Consider the following 15,584-nt stretch of genomic DNA (forward strand, 5'->3'; position numbering starts at 1 on the left):
AAGTTGACGCTAGTAATGCTCGCTAACGCTGAGAAAATAACTTTTATCGAGTTTCTTAGCGTTATCTTCGAAACTACTTAAGTTTAAGTTTTTAAGTACAAATCCAATTCTAAAGTAATTAATTTTTGGCATTTCTCTGCAAATTGCTAAAAATCCTAAAATATATGTACATTTCACCAATAAAAAATCTCGACATGCTAGAAAAAAAAAACAAAGATGCACATATTTTAATTTAACATACCTATGTATGTAGATATTCAAAAAAATAGCATAATTGTTGGAGGGGGCAAACAAAATTAAAATTTCGCAGGCCTGTGATTAGTAAACATAGAAACAAATTTTTTTATGTAGTATTTGGTTTTAAATTCGATTAAGTCTTTAATGAGTAATCTACCGACTTGTGTACAGAGCTGAATTTCGAAAAAAAATGTATGTGTGTGTCGCACACGTGCACGCAATTGCATTCGCGTGCTAACGCCTCAACCGAATTTATTTTTGTGCATATAAAATTTGTAAACAAAGCGAACCAAACCAAAGATGCAGCAGTAGAAGAAAACGATATGTTTAGGTCACAGCTGCTGCTGTCTACTTGGGGGGGATCACAAACGAAATGAAACTATTTTTAGCATATCCTGTGCGACAATGCATCTAGGCTATGCATTGCTAGTGTAGTCAACAGTCAATGCAGTCAATGGAAGTGATCGTACAAAGCGACAGTAATTTTGCGTTCAAATTGTAAAAGGAAAATGAAATAAACAATTAACTTAGAATCAAAACTAATAAAAGAATTCAAGGAATAAATAAACCACGTATATACATAGTTAGAGTGGTATAGAAAAATAACAAACCTCAATTTCCTTCGCCATGTCTTATTCCTTTGGTATGCGTGGCATTGGTCAAAGTTTCGGCATTAAACTTTGCTGCTGTCGCGTGTGTACCTGTGTAAATTTTGGTTTTGTCACTTCACGTGTGGGACTTACAAAAATCCTACAACTAACCCTGGCCACTTTGTGCGAAGGGCTATTGGTGCGCTATGGAATACCAGCAGCAGATACAATTGGACAGGCTCTGACCAGCATGCTTACAACGACCGCTTATTGCTTCACCACTACAGCCATACTAATGATATGCTATTGCTTCTCGGAGAAATCTTCAAGTCTAATTAGACAATCACTCTTTGTAGGCACTTCTTTGCTTGTTGATGGTTTTTTTTTAAGTTATTTTATTTTACATAGTATGTACATATAATTTTTCTATGCAGGAAACACTTTTCAATGCGGTTGCCTGTAGCATGTACTTCAGCTCTTCCAGCTACATGGGCTTTGCTTGTGTTGTGTGGTTGCATCCGCAATTTCTTGTGCGACCGGGTTTTTGGGCCTACCCAGCAATGACAGCGGCATATGTGAGTACAACAACAACAGTACAAACAAAGAGATTTTATAGGAGGAACTTTTGACAAAATAACTTGTTAGCTTTTGCAATTTTTGGCTCTATTTCTAGTGTTATGAATGTCAAATAACGTAAAATACTTTTTTTAATTTGTGGTTAATCAGCTTTGGTTATTTTCTCAAAAATTCGTTGATATTTACACATTTTTATAAAACCACTTACAAACCTACTAACGTATTAACCGCCTTATTTTTTTTTTGTTGCTCTTTTACAGTATATTGGCTATGCCGCCGGTATTTTACATGCCATTGATGCATTTTTATCTTTTAGATATTACAGAGGAAGTCGTTAGCTCAAAAGTTTCATATGACAAATAAGTAACAATTTTATTATTAATCTTTTTTGTGTGTATGCATTTATATTTGTGTATTAAATTCAAGTAATTGCATTTGTCTGTAGCACATTTGAGGCACTTACGAGAAACTATTAATTTTTCGTTTGTATCTTATAGAAATTAATGTAATATAAATATACATAAAAAAAAACTAAAAATTAAGTAAATATATGGCGATTAATGTAACATAATACATAAAAAAATATTTATAAAATACATTTTTAGTCTTCAAATAAACACATATAAAGTAAATGCGTAAACTAAATTATTTAAATAAAAAATCACCAGAATAAATATGAATGTTATTGTTGTGCTGCTATTATTGTGCCGAAAAACTATAGGCAAGGCCGTAATTTGCCAGAGCACAGCAATTTGGAAACAGCAACAATAGCTACATTAGCAACAAATTAACATAAACTAAAAAGCTATCGTTTACAGTAATTTGGTTTTGCTAAGGGATTTCCTTCATTTCCTGTTCATTTTACCTAGTCCATTTTGTTAAATGCCTTAAATTTTCTATAAAAAAAGGCACCAAAATTTCTTTTTTAATAATGCTTTTTAAGTATATCATATCCCACACTTACTTCAGTTTTTTGTAAGCCTGGTCCGATTCGTAGTCTGCCTTTAGCAAAGCTATACGCACCCAACGTGGTCGTTCGTGTATCACTTTGTGTATAACAAATTTCAAGCCCAAAAGCAAGTGTTCAAAAAGTATAAAGGTTATATCTGGCATTTGGGGAAATAGTTTTGAGAAAAAGCCCCTGAAATAAGAGATAAAATGAGTTGTAGAAGTATAAATTTTAAATTTAACTGGTTTATTAACAATTTTTAATATTCCGTTCAAAAGAAAGTTTCTACTCACTTCACGTTTGGCTGTAAATAAAGCAGACCGCAATTGCTCAGTATTGCCATCACCGAAAGTAATTCAAAAGCCGATTGCCAAGCGCTAATGTTTTTAGCTCGCCGTCCAAATGGACGCTTGAATATATTGCATAGCTATAATTGAGATGATTCACATAACCGACGTAACATGTTCAATATGAATACACCAACCTTAAACAAATCGATATGCATCGCAAAGATGTTATTGATTAAGGCGCCGAAAGCTGCAAAAGGCGCTACAGCAGCAAACAAAACTACATAACCAAATTGTATGCACAGCTGCAGATAGTCTTCATAGGTCGATTGATATTGATCAAGTCCGGCTTCGTAGAAACATTGTTCATAGCGTGCCAAGTCCGTTACATTATTCTTTATTTCCTCATCTACTTCTTTATGCATATATTTTACGAATTTCTGACGCACCACGGCTAAGAGGGGGATGCCGATTTCTTGAGCAATGCAAACAATCTATAGTAGAAATGAGAACATGAGTTTCAAAGCATATTTTGAGCTCGTAGAAATGCAAATAAGTCTGGCATACCTGAAAGATAAGCAACTGCATCATTAATTGATATTTTAATTGCTTCAAATCATGCAGCACAAATGCAATATAGAACAATGAAAAGAAATTATTGACGATTTCAAAAAGCATTAACTTATTTACGCGATGACGATCGTATTGCGAACGTGTACGATGATTCTCTTGGTCAGTCAAAAATGTGGCTAATTTCTCGTAGGCCCAAGAGAAAATAGCAATCAGTATTGATTGTACAATCACAGGAATATAAAGTAGCCAGGAGTCAGGACCTAGAAATAAGTATTTTCGATTAAAAAAGTTGCAATAGGAAATGGTAGTAAATAAATAATAATAATAAAGATAGGAAAAAATGTCTCCTCAAGCACATTCAACAACACAGACTCACCAAAATCAGCCAACACTTCTGCCTCTATCTGAAACTGATACAAGGCAAAGTAAGCAGCAGCAGCTACGCATATTAGCACCACAGGATAGGAAACGCAATACATTTGCAGATAGGTATAGCGCATTGGATATTGCAGCATCATTTTACCCGTTATTGGATCCGACTTTAGCACACCATGATAAGCAGAGCGCGGCTTGTCCAAACTACTCATCTCAATATTACCCCAACGATAAGAGTAGCCAGAGCACTTGCGCTTCCACAATTCAAGGAAAATCTTTATAAATATAAAATTTTTCATATTAGTAATTTTAGGTTATATTAAAAACTAAAGCACACTCCAAACTTTATAAACTGTAGCGCAGCCAAGAAAATACTAGATATATAAATAAAATAATAGCACTAGGCAGGTCAATTTATAAAGTTTCTAATGTGAAAAAATAAAAATATAAAAAAGAATAAACTACCGTTGTCCATAGCACATAAAAACTGCAAACCAATGACAAATTCACATTCCACACAAACTGCAGCATACCGAAAATAGCTGGAAATATAAGCGCCTTTGTGTAGAACTCGGTAAAGCCGAAATATAGTCCAATGCTCGAACCAAAGTAGTTGCATATGTCTTCGATCGGAAAGTTACGACGTCGCCAATCAAATGCGAATCTATCTAAATACTCCTACGGAAAAACATATATTAAGCCCAACCATGGAACAATTTTTCTCGATCTTACAATGTTGTGCAATGGAAAAAAATCCTCGACCATGCCATTTCTTATGTACGACATAATTGCCGGTTTAACGACGTCCTTTATGAGTACGGGGCCCTCACATTCGCGTACAATATCTGCTGGCGTCATACCAGGTAGCAGATAATCGGATATACAATCACAATTGAATTTTTGCATACTGCCAGTTATGGTAAGCTTACTTAACTCGGCCTCATCAGCAAAACGCAGCAAAGTTTCTGTGGTGGCTGACAAATAGAGGTATTTTTCAGTTTTGCTGAAAGAGTAATACATTACAATAAATTAATAGTACATTTCGAAATTACACAAATTGTTATTAATAATTTGCGCGCATTGTTAACAAAAACTAAATGGCGTTAAACATTTTATAAGCAAAACTAAACAACGAAATTAAAATTCAAATTACTTAGCCACCCAAGTTCCGTTGAGGAATCTAATTCCCCATAAAGATCAGAGCAAACCTTCGAAGGGAGTAATTTTAAGTATTTTTTGCAATATATGCTGTTAATTTGAAAAACATTTGGTTTTCTAAATAGGAAAAATGCAAAAATTGGCTAGCAGAGGTTAGGTGGCTTATGCTGCATTTATATTGTACATACATACCTGACGACCTCGAGCGTTGTGAGTACTTTAAATTCTTGTATTATCTTTTCCACATCTTGGCAATGGCGCAATTTGGCCTTTTCCGAGAAAATTATTACAGCATAGGTCTAAAAAAAATTGTAAAAATAACACAAAAACTAACAATTGGGTGGGGTCATTTACCTTCTCGAAATCAGGCACATCTATGGACTGCTTTTGCCTAATGCTCCGTTGCCGCCGGAACAACTGATTTTCAATAATTGAAGTAATGCGCGGACCTATAGAATATTAAAAGACAAGTTAATAATGATTTCATAATGATCCTTGATAAATTTCAGAAAAATTTGCGAATTTTAAAGTAATACACACTTTTGGCAGCTTCCGACATTTTCCACTCTTTATTAATAAATATATATGTATACGCATGTATATAATAATTTTGGCCACCTCTTCACCACCAACAAGTATCACATACAAAAACTTTTTTGGCAATGTACGAAAATGTAATAGAAATACTTGGAAAATACACAAAATTTATTCAACTATTTCATATGGTGTAAAAGAAATAAACAAATAAACAATAAACATGCCGTCAGAAATGTCAGAATTACTAAACACCAACAACAGCAATTCGATAAGATGCCGGCATTTGTGTTTTTGTTGTGAAGGGGCGCCTTTTCGCCCTTTGGTTGCTTGGCTGCTGCCCCGCCTTGCATGCGGTCCCACTCCCAGAGCACTTCACCCTCGGGATCAAGCGGATAATTATCGGCTTCTGTATTTATTGATAACAAAATTTAATCATTTTGCGTTGAAAATACTTTAGAAAAACTAATTTTAATTTACTTGGGGAATTTTGGGCGCTCCGAGGGAAAAACATCTGTGATTAATGCAACTGTGGCAACGCTGTTTTAGTGAAAATGTCAATTGATTCTTTGTTTATGTTTCTCCTTCGTTCGCTGTTATATTTTTATTTTGGAAATCCCTTTTCACCGATCGCTGTGATGCAATAGAAATTGTTGTTGGCTTTTATTTAATAAATTCCGCTGGTGAAAGTGAAAATCAAAGACGAGGCAGAATAAATTAAATATTTGTCTATCAAAGTAAAATAGCATAGTGTGAAATTGTTTTCAAAACTTAAGTGCAAAGTGTGAAAAACCAGTTGGTGAATGACATGTAGCTATCGATTAATGTTAGAGATCAATAGGCAAGAGAAAAACTAAAACAGGTAAGTTGCGGACATTAAAAAGGCCTTGTGATTTTTATTAGTTCAATGTACATAAATTTAGTTAATTGTATGTGTGCCGGCTCTTTATTTTTCGTTAATAACGTTCCGAACAACGACGCATCATAACATCGCATCACTGCAGCACCTAACCTCGAATGCGCGATCAGGTGTAACCGAAGCAATGGTTGAGAGCATATGAGCACATATTAAATTTCTTCAGAAGTAAAATAAAAAAGTACTAAAATAAAATGCAAGGCCTAGTTCCAAGATGGGCGGATATTCGCGTGCTTCCCTTCCGTATGACTACCTCGCAAAAGGTGAGTGGCTAATAGTTTGTTCAAAGTCTATAATAAATAATAATTGTAAATGGGTGTTTGCTCATTTTCATTCAGGTTGTTTTTTTCTCGCTCACCGCTGGCGTAGCTTTACTTGGCGTGCTTGCGCGGTTCTTACGACGTCGAAAACCGCCACGCCCGCCCCGTCGAACACGCAAATACACGGGTCGACGTGCGCGAAATAGCATGCGTAGCCCCAATGATTTGATATCCATAGCTGGTTCAAAAGCATCTGCACGTTCCGGCAGTCCTCCGGGTTCTACTGTCGCCTATTCGGATCGCATGTCCATGGCATCCGGATCTATAGGCGTTGGCGCACTTTTATCCGCTGCACAAAGTCAAACAGGTGCAATAGTTCTACACTTAACCGCCCAGCAACTCGGCGTGATGGGAATGGAAGCATTGGACACAGTAATAAATTATTGGGAGGATGCGCTAGCGGCACACAATTCACCAGGTGGTGTTCCCGCTTTGCTAACCACTGCTGAGGAATCTGAGTTTTGTCGTGAAATACAAAATCTACTTGATATGGCCTACACATTACAAGAACAAAGTGAATTACTATTCTTGGACCAACGCTCGGTACTATTTCGGGATGAACCATCCATCTGATGAGTTAGAGGAGGATGGTATGGGTCATGCGCTCGAGGACGGTAACGAAGAGGATAGACATTCGCACAGATCGTTGATGAGTCGCACAGGTTCTGATCCAAATTTCGATTCAGCTGAAAGCTATGCCTCGGCGCTAGATCAAGTTGCAGATATGCGTGATTTTGAGGAATTTGTGGACACATCTTATGAACAATATCCATTGTACAATGCGGCGCTCAAACATCACGAAGAAACGCCTATTCCTTACCGTACTATTCGCGCTGACCTGGTGCACTGTTCGAGTGATACAGAATATCTGGTTAAACTGCATTGTGTACGCTTGGCATTTCAATATTTATTCAAAGTGAGTTCTTAAATAATAAAGTAGTTTCATTTATCATATCTGCGTATTTACAGGATCCCTCAATCGGCCAATGGGTTTGCGATACGGGTCGCCAAATACTCACCGATCTGCTCTGTCTAGGCGATAAAGATACCAAAGAGTTTCTGGTGGGCTACGAGGATATGATCAACTATTTGCAGAATCCTAATAATTGGGATGAAATACAAAAAGAATTGGAAGCGCGTAATGTGAAAGCAATGACTTTTTATGACATTTGCCTCGACTTTATTGTGTTGGACTCATTTAGGGATTTAGACGCACCACCCGCAAGCGTTACAGCGGTCGTACAAAATCGATTTCTTTCGAACGGATTCAAAGAAATGGTAAGCAGAACGATGCAATGCATTATGCTGCTACAAGCAACAATAAAATAAACATTTTTGCAGATGTATGCATGTTTGCCAATTGGCTCTTACTTACTTCTGTTGCATACTTTTAGGTGCTGTTTTAATTTATTACTTATATCTTTCTTCATAGGCACTAAGCACAGCAGTTTGGTCTGTACTAAAAGCTAAACAGCATGGCCTCAAGTACCCGAATGGCTTTATGGCTCACTTCTATAACATTTCAGAGCAATTATCACCCTTAATGGCCTGGGGTTTCTTTGGACCCGATGAAAATTTGCGTGACATTTGCCATTACTTCCGTGATCAAATGCTCGGCTTTTTAGCAGATATTTTCAGTTTTCAAAGCAGTCGTTACACAACTGTGGAGGAGTTTGCCGAAGATATACTGCAGCATATGAAGACACGTGTAAACAATATCGGCGCGAAATTTTGTCAGTAGAAAGAAGAAGGCTGAAAAGTTTTAGTTAAGAATTTTACTGAACAATTAATTTTATTGCAACGGCTATTTTAATATGGAGTAGCAAAATTTGAACAACTCTTTTTTTACATAGTCCATAGTTTGGGTGCATTCCAAAACGTCAAAATACAAAGCATCAGTTTAGTTGAAAACTAGCATCTAACCGTGGTTGCGCACATTTGGCATTACAATCTGCTGAGGTTTAGAAATAAAAAAGCCTGATACTTTGTATTTTGACGTTTTGGAATACACTACTTTTTTTCTATGAAATACGTACTAATTCCATAATATTGTTGTTGCTGTTAAAGCTTTTATTATTCCAATTATTAGTAAGCGTAGTTACGCCCTGTGCGTAATACATACAAATTGCGTTAAACCGAGAAGAGTGAAGAGTTTATGTGACCACTTTAGTGTGTTCTTCACCTTGTAATTTATATGTATTATTAAAGGGTTGTTTGATTAAGCGCAAGCATACGTACGTATATACATTTATATGTATACTAGGTACTCACTGTATGTCTAGATGCTTTACTTTTTTCTAGGTTATAGGACGAAATTTTTGTTACAAGTCTATATATAAATAAATTCTAAACTTATACTTTACTAAATTCTAAACTTATTATTGAGACGCGAAAGAAGTTTTTGTTGCTAAGCTAATTGAATTTGTTTTATTTTTTATGCGAAGAAGGACAATGAAAATTTTTCAATTATTGATTTATTTAGTATAAAAAGTATAGTTATAAGTGTTGTTATTACATATTACAGATTAAAAACAAGAAATGCGAAATGTGGCAAAAATGCTTTTTTGTATTCAAATTTGTATGGATTAGCATTGTTTTGGTGGTAGGTACATTTTCATTGAATATTAGGAATTAAAACACTCTTTGTACCATTGTTTTGTTGATAGGTACATTTTCGTTGAACATTAGGAATTAATACACTCTTTGTAATCAAGTGCATACATACTCGTTAGAAAGCACCAATAATTTAATTAAAGTTTACAACAGGTATATCCATAAATATGGAGTTTAAAAAAAATTATTCTTCAATTATTATTACCAAGTAATAAAAGCATTTAAAATCTTTCCGATTGTTCTCTACTTTCTACGTCAGATTTAAATATTTGCTTTAATTTATACTTAAAATAAAATAGTTAATATGCCAATTTCTTTATGTACAATTTAAAAATCCAATTTCTTTAATAAATAAAACAATTAATTTACTCAAATTAAATAATTCTGGAAACCACTGTAAAATCTTGCATTGGAAACAAAGAAACAAGTCAAAGTGGCTGTAAAAATAATTGTCAAAAAAGTGAGTTAACACAAAACTTGTTCGATTTATGAAAATATACATACATATACGATAAATTTTTAAGAAAAAATTGCGTTAAAAATGAAATGTCTTTCAGTGAAAGAAATAGCCTCCATTCTACAGATTGCGGTTGCGGTATGGTATTCACTGCGTTAATGTGGGGAAGAACAATGGGTTGAAAACGATTATCTCATCATCACAGGTACTCTGCTTGCCTGCCGTGCTGCTATTCTCGATGGTCATATCCTTTCCGGATGACATGAAATTGTTATGTATCAGTGCTCGCTAACTACAACAATGGTGCTCTGTCTGATATTCGGTTGCAGTACATGGTTTTACAATTCAAACTATCCGAAAACGCGTCTACATGTCCGCATACTGGTATTTGTTGGCGAAACGACATTCATGATTGATTTATTCAGTTAACATTTTTATTGTTTTTTTAGATCGTTATTGTATTATGGATTATGTTTGTTTTGGGCGTCGCAACAGCGGTTTTATTCGATTTGCAATATTCCGGAGAACTTATATACGGTTTGTTCGAGCCTGACATGTTTGATACTATCGATTTGGTTTTACTTTATATGGGCATGAGTTTAGGCGCTTTGGCGCATCTAATACTCTTAATTGTTAATATAATATTAACTGTAGGTGTAATTCGAAGAGGACGGAAATGAAAATAAATTAAAACGGAGTGTAATGTTTGTATGCATGAACCAAAAATACAAGATCACCTAATCAAAGAAGCAAGAAAAAAGTATATTTCTGAGTGTTTTTGACATCTGCCTAAGAATGAAAACAAACAAAGAAAACGAAAAAGGCGCGGTGATTGAGTGCGATTAAATTGGTATTTATTATTAAATATACAAAGTGAAACTTGATGACAATTAGCAAAAAAAAGTTCATAAAATATGGTTTTCATGATTGAAAGTGTTTTACAATCGCATATCATTACCACGGGTCGATTTTTCAATGCCAACGTTCTGGTCACAAACGTGCACCCACTTTTCACGCAAATTTACGCCTTTTGGCAAACCAAACATACGCACAAACTTGTTCCGATCACACAGCACTTTATTTTATATCATAAATATGTAATAAACCAAAATTTATAATTAAAATCGCTGCAGAAAACACATTCAATCGCTAAAAAATCACTACGAAGAGGTAGAAGACGGTGTAAACAAAACCGAAAAACGTCAAAAACGCTACGAAAACTTTTTTCTGAAAATCGATTACAAATACAACGATGGCTGATTAGGTGATCTGTAGTCGTTGGTTCATGGTTTGTATGTGAATCAATAGTGATGTTTCATTATGACAGAGGTCGGATTTGTATGCAAAAAAAAAGCCTAAAAATATGTGCCATCATAACTATAAACAAAATACAGTCAGCGTCAAAAATATGAATACCCCGACGTTTTGACAATTTTATTTATGTTTTCCATACCAAATTTTTTTCTTAATTTTTTATAAAAATATAATTCATATTTTTTACGCTGACTATATAAATTGATAAACACTTCGCTTATAGTAATTATGGGTACATATTTTTAGGCCTATTTTTTAACATGAGAATCCATGCTCTAATTATGACCAATTATACGGACCCTATAATCATGCATATGGATATTTTCATAGGTCACATACGTGACAGTCTTACGTTTCAATGATAAACAAGAAAACATATTTGTGTTCTTTTACATTTTTTTTACCCTTGTATATCACATAATTAGCTCTATATTTAACCGAAAATAAATACAATTAAATTAAATATACACACTTAAAGAGAGTGAAGTTGATTTCTTCTTTTCTTACAAAATCTCAAAACTGCGAATTGTGGATGGCTCTTTTCATGAAACTTGTTGTAATATCGCCGCCCGTATGCCAAAAACATGAATGTGTGAAAGTTAAAATTTTGGGAAATCAAGTTTGAAAGTTTTTTTTTACCGGACTTATGTAACTCTACATTTATGCAATTGAAATTGTAAAATACATGCATACACTGCCGGAACAAAGTATTGGCACAGCAAATTTTTCACAATATATGCAAAAATTTGTATTCTAATATTTTTCCGGCAATTTTTACAAAAATGTAGTTTATTCCACAACAAAAAACATAAAAATATAATTCCTAAACTTTATGCAAAACTCGCGAAAATTCAGCAAATTTTCATGCAAATTTTCAACTTTTTAATCAGATTTTTTAGAATTTTTTTTGAGTATGCAGATGTGTAGCCCAATCAATTTTATTACAATAAGGTACAGGTTTTAAGTAGCTAGTAATTACCGTTGATTTTTAGGCAATTTTTTTTTCACGCAGTCTCTGTAATACAAAAAAATTTTTCGAAAATACTTCATATGGGAAAATTGCAAAACACCTTCAACAAACAAAAATCTCAAAAATCAATGCGATTTTTGACTAACTCCGAACTTGCATTAATGGGCTCATCACGTCACGTTACGTGTACCTTACGAACTAATTTATTTAGCAATTTTAATATGAAGTACGGCAAATGAAAGCACTTTTCGATAAGCCTGATGGTTTCTGGGAAATTAATTAATAATCAGATCTTTTGTTTTTTAACGAAAGAATTAAAACAATTATACAATTCAAATTCAGAAAAAATTTTAAAAATTACAAATCGCTTTAAATTTTTTAAATTGTGCTAAAGCTTGAACTGTTAAAAAAATCCTACTAATGAAAAAAATCGATGAGCAAATAAAAAAAAATGTGCAAAGATTTTTTTGTAAGAAAAATTAACAGGAAATAATGTTACTCATACGCCTTGTACACTCATTACTGCTCATCTTTCATACAAAAAATCCTTACGCATTTTCATTCGACCACTCATTCCTTTTTCCGTGATTAAGTGGAACCACTTTTTTTTTAACTGAATAACGGTAAATTGCAAATACCTCGAAATCTTATCCACAGAAAAAAATTAACTCGATTTTCGGAATAAGCGAGCAATAGTGGCATCCATTGAACATTTTTGCTGTAAACCAGTATTATTATTCACTTTAATTTGGTTGTGTGAAAATAGCTTTAAAAAAAAACAACACAAAATCGCTTTCGATATTTCACTCACAGACAACGACATTTCGCTGGTTAAAAAAAAAAAAAAACTGAAACTGTTTTCTTTATCAAATACGAAGGACAAAAAGTTTAATGTGGTTGTTTTTACGAAAAACAAAATATTTTGGGCTTTACACTTACTTCATTCATTCCCAAACGTTTGAATTTGATACCACTAAAGAAAAATAAACTTTGAGAAGTTTTTATTCGAAAATTACATAAAAATACATTTTACACAAAATATTTATTTCTGTTAGAATATCGTATAATTGTATAATGTATGCATTGGACGAGTATTTGTAAAAATCATAAAAAATTTTCATTTGCACTTACAATTAATATATGTATGTATATTACTTAATTGTACGAGTACATTAAAAAGAAAAAATGTGTATAGTTAGTTAATATGTGTGTGTGTATGTGTATTTGGTTTTTCGAATTCAATCGCTTTTCACTTTAGCACAGACTGCGTATGGCTATAAAAATGCTAATTTTTTTTTGTGTTTTTTACTTAGAACATAAATACAACTACAAAATTATTTTAACTTAATTTACCATCATAAAAGACGATTTCCTGCAATGAACACCTTTGGAAACGTCACCACACCACCAGGGGGAATCCAGTTTCTTGTGGTCAGCTCGGCGAGATTAGATGCCACGATATGATCGGTGAGCCAAGAACGCGCTGATAAAGTAGAGAACCGCATTGACGAGACCCATAATGCCGGCAGCCATGTAAGTTTCGTACTGCTTACCGTACCTAAAATGTCTGTCGTTTAATTCTATTACGAGGAGCAATGAGGCGATGAGCAGCAAAATGGCCGCAACGCTATGATAAATGAGTTCCTGATATGGAGAAAAGATTGATCGTTATTAGTTAGGTCCTATACATTACATAGGCAAACGTGTACAAATTACGAGTACTCACATAGATGGTTTTGGATATGATACCACCCGTACTAAGCGACGTTAAACATGCTAGCAGTAGGCAAAATGTTCCTATCAAGAATGTTGTGGCCATGAGGAACATGAAGATTTCATTCGACGTACCGGTTCTGTTGAAGTAATAGCTGAAGATGCCAACTATGGCGGCTCCAATAAGCTGTAATACAATAAAAATAAACATATCTTTGAAAAATATATATACACAATACATATATACATATGTGTAAATATGCACCGAACAGTGGGCCAAATATAGTAAAGCTGCGTTATTAGTTTTTCACTCTGGCGTCAGGATTTTTTTAAAGGACTTTGAAAGTTTTAAGAAATGATAAATTCAAAAAATTATTTTAAAAAATCAGGGTATCAAATTAGAGAGGAAATTCTGTAGATTTGAAAAACATTAAAGCTTTTTGGTTTACAAGGACAAATAGGTATTCAAAATGCGCTTTTAAGCAGCGAAAAATTTAAAATTTTTTAATTTTGCAGGATTTTATCTTTTGTTTGATACCTACATTGTTAATCTACATCTCACTGAACTTTTTTAATAATTTTTTGAATTAATCATATATTTGACATTTCAATGTCCTTCAAAAAATCCTGACGTCAGAGTGAAAAATTAAAAACGCAGTTTTGCCCATATTTTCGCGAATATATAAGTTTTTGTGTGTGTAAAATTTACTGTCGCACGGTGTTATCATTGTTTACAAGCGACTAAATTTTAACTTTAATTTTTTATCGGAAAAATAACATTCAAGCTTTAACTTTTATTTCTGATCGGTAAAAAAAAGTTAAATTTTAACTGATATTTTATAGTAAAAAAAAAATACAAGTAAAATTTTATGTAAGTGTTTTCTTATGCTTGATTTCCACTGGGCATTAACTGCAAAAATTGTAATAACAAAGTTGGGCATTAAAAAATAATCGTGTCATTACGTTCAAAAAATAGTTTTTTATCATTTCAATGCCCAGAGGAAATTCGGCATAATACCGAATTTCCACTAGGCATTAAATTACACAAATTACATTTTTTAAATGGTACACATTTTTCGTCATTTGAATGCCTAGTAGAAATTTGGCATTAGATTGAAAAAAATAAAAGTCAATTTTTAATTGTTATTCCTGACTGAAAAAAATAAAAGTAAAAACGTAACAATAAATTGTTGACTTTTTTGAAAAAAAAAGAAATCAAAAAAACTTACACCATTCAAGATTAATACTCCTTAGCTAACAAGCTCAAATGTCATAATAGGACATATTACCTTGGATACAAATTCTTTCCGTCTGACTGTTTGAACTAAAATTTCGAAAAATAACTGTTATATTTAATCCCTGTTTGTACCCAAAAACAGCAAGAAAGGCCTTTTGTTGTTAAATATATTTGCATTTAAATAAATTTTATTTTATAAATAAATGCTACTCTGCGGCCATCAACTTCAAAATTAAAAGCAAATCGGTTAAAATCGCCAATATGGGAAAGCAGAGAGATTACTTGTCTATGCACAACCAGACTTTCAGAAACACTTGTTCATCAATTCCCCGAAAATGTTTTACAACACTTACCAGCTCGAAAAGTTTCAATAATCCCGGAAATGTCTTCAAGTATCCAGTATTAAGCACAATATAGGATGTGCTCGTGGTGCTGGTGGTCGTTCTGGTGATTGTCACTGAGTGAGACATTTTGAAGTTGTTTGCTCAATTCCTTGGTAGTGCTGAGAAAGTTTCTGATCAGTTGCTGCAAATGAAGAGAGAAGAAAAAAATTTATAAATTTGATGTTTAAACTAGCAATACCCGGCGGGCGTTGAAATCCAATAGTTTTTTTTATTTTCCTTAATGCTAACGGCTAAACGATAGGGGTATTCACCTAACGTGATAAACTGGCGATAAACTTGATAAATTTATAAGTTCCATACAAGTTCATAATTTCATCACGTTAGTCGGCAGTTTATGACATTAGATGAATGCCCCTATAAT

General features: G+C 33.6%; 4 protein-coding genes and 1 pseudogene across 5 annotated transcripts; 3 read left to right on the forward strand and 2 right to left on the reverse strand.

The window, feature by feature from the left end:
- The first annotated feature begins 811 nt into the window (after window positions 1-811).
- Window positions 812-1,915, forward strand: LOC108372533 (uncharacterized). The gene is made up of 3 exons (XM_017628253.1): window positions 812-1,179; window positions 1,262-1,402; window positions 1,664-1,915. Exons 1-3 carry the CDS (start codon window positions 865-867, stop codon window positions 1,739-1,741), a joined length of 534 nt encoding a protein of 177 aa, XP_017483742.1. The 5' UTR covers window positions 812-864; the 3' UTR covers window positions 1,742-1,915.
- A 37-nt stretch (window positions 1,916-1,952) lies between these two features.
- Window positions 1,953-5,445, reverse strand: LOC108372531 (anoctamin-8-like). 2 transcript variants are annotated; one of them, XM_017628251.1, is made up of 11 exons: window positions 5,286-5,445; window positions 5,100-5,194; window positions 4,938-5,044; window positions 4,320-4,590; window positions 4,053-4,265; window positions 3,589-3,862; window positions 3,207-3,472; window positions 2,837-3,133; window positions 2,646-2,779; window positions 2,364-2,544; window positions 1,953-2,299 (listed from the first exon to the last, which is right to left on the reverse strand). In XM_017628251.1, exons 1-10 carry the CDS (start codon window positions 5,302-5,304, stop codon window positions 2,364-2,366), a joined length of 1,857 nt encoding a protein of 618 aa, XP_017483740.1. In that variant the 5' UTR covers window positions 5,305-5,445; the 3' UTR covers window positions 1,953-2,299. The 2 variants fall into 2 exon arrangements, with proteins under 2 accessions (XP_017483740.1, XP_017483739.1); XM_017628250.1 differs by having other exon boundaries at window positions 1,954-2,299; window positions 2,368-2,544.
- A 601-nt stretch (window positions 5,446-6,046) lies between these two features.
- LOC108372532 (mitoguardin-like) lies at window positions 6,047-8,432 on the forward strand. Its single transcript, XM_017628252.1, is given in 6 exon segments — window positions 6,047-6,141; window positions 6,284-6,458; window positions 6,534-7,085; window positions 7,087-7,431; window positions 7,485-7,793; window positions 7,948-8,432. Coding segments are annotated over 5 exon segments (1,584 nt in total). The 5' UTR covers window positions 6,047-6,141; window positions 6,284-6,389; the 3' UTR covers window positions 8,257-8,432.
- A 63-nt stretch (window positions 8,433-8,495) lies between these two features.
- On the forward strand, window positions 8,496-10,986 carry LOC108372534 (uncharacterized; annotated as a pseudogene).
- Window positions 10,987-12,892: 1,906 nt separating this feature from the next.
- Window positions 12,893-15,369, reverse strand: LOC108372530 (uncharacterized). Its single transcript, XM_017628248.1, has 3 exons — window positions 15,173-15,369; window positions 13,596-13,769; window positions 12,893-13,513 (listed from the first exon to the last, which is right to left on the reverse strand). Exons 1-3 carry the CDS (start codon window positions 15,287-15,289, stop codon window positions 13,316-13,318), a joined length of 489 nt encoding a protein of 162 aa, XP_017483737.1. The 5' UTR covers window positions 15,290-15,369; the 3' UTR covers window positions 12,893-13,315.
- Between the last annotated feature and the right edge of the window lie 215 nt (window positions 15,370-15,584).

Source organism: Rhagoletis zephyria, unplaced genomic scaffold, assembly GCF_001687245.7.
Source record: "Rhagoletis zephyria isolate East Lansing unplaced genomic scaffold, Rhagoletis_zephyria_1.1 Rzeph_scaffold_05844, whole genome shotgun sequence".
NCBI lineage: Eukaryota > Metazoa > Arthropoda > Insecta > Diptera > Tephritidae > Rhagoletis > Rhagoletis zephyria.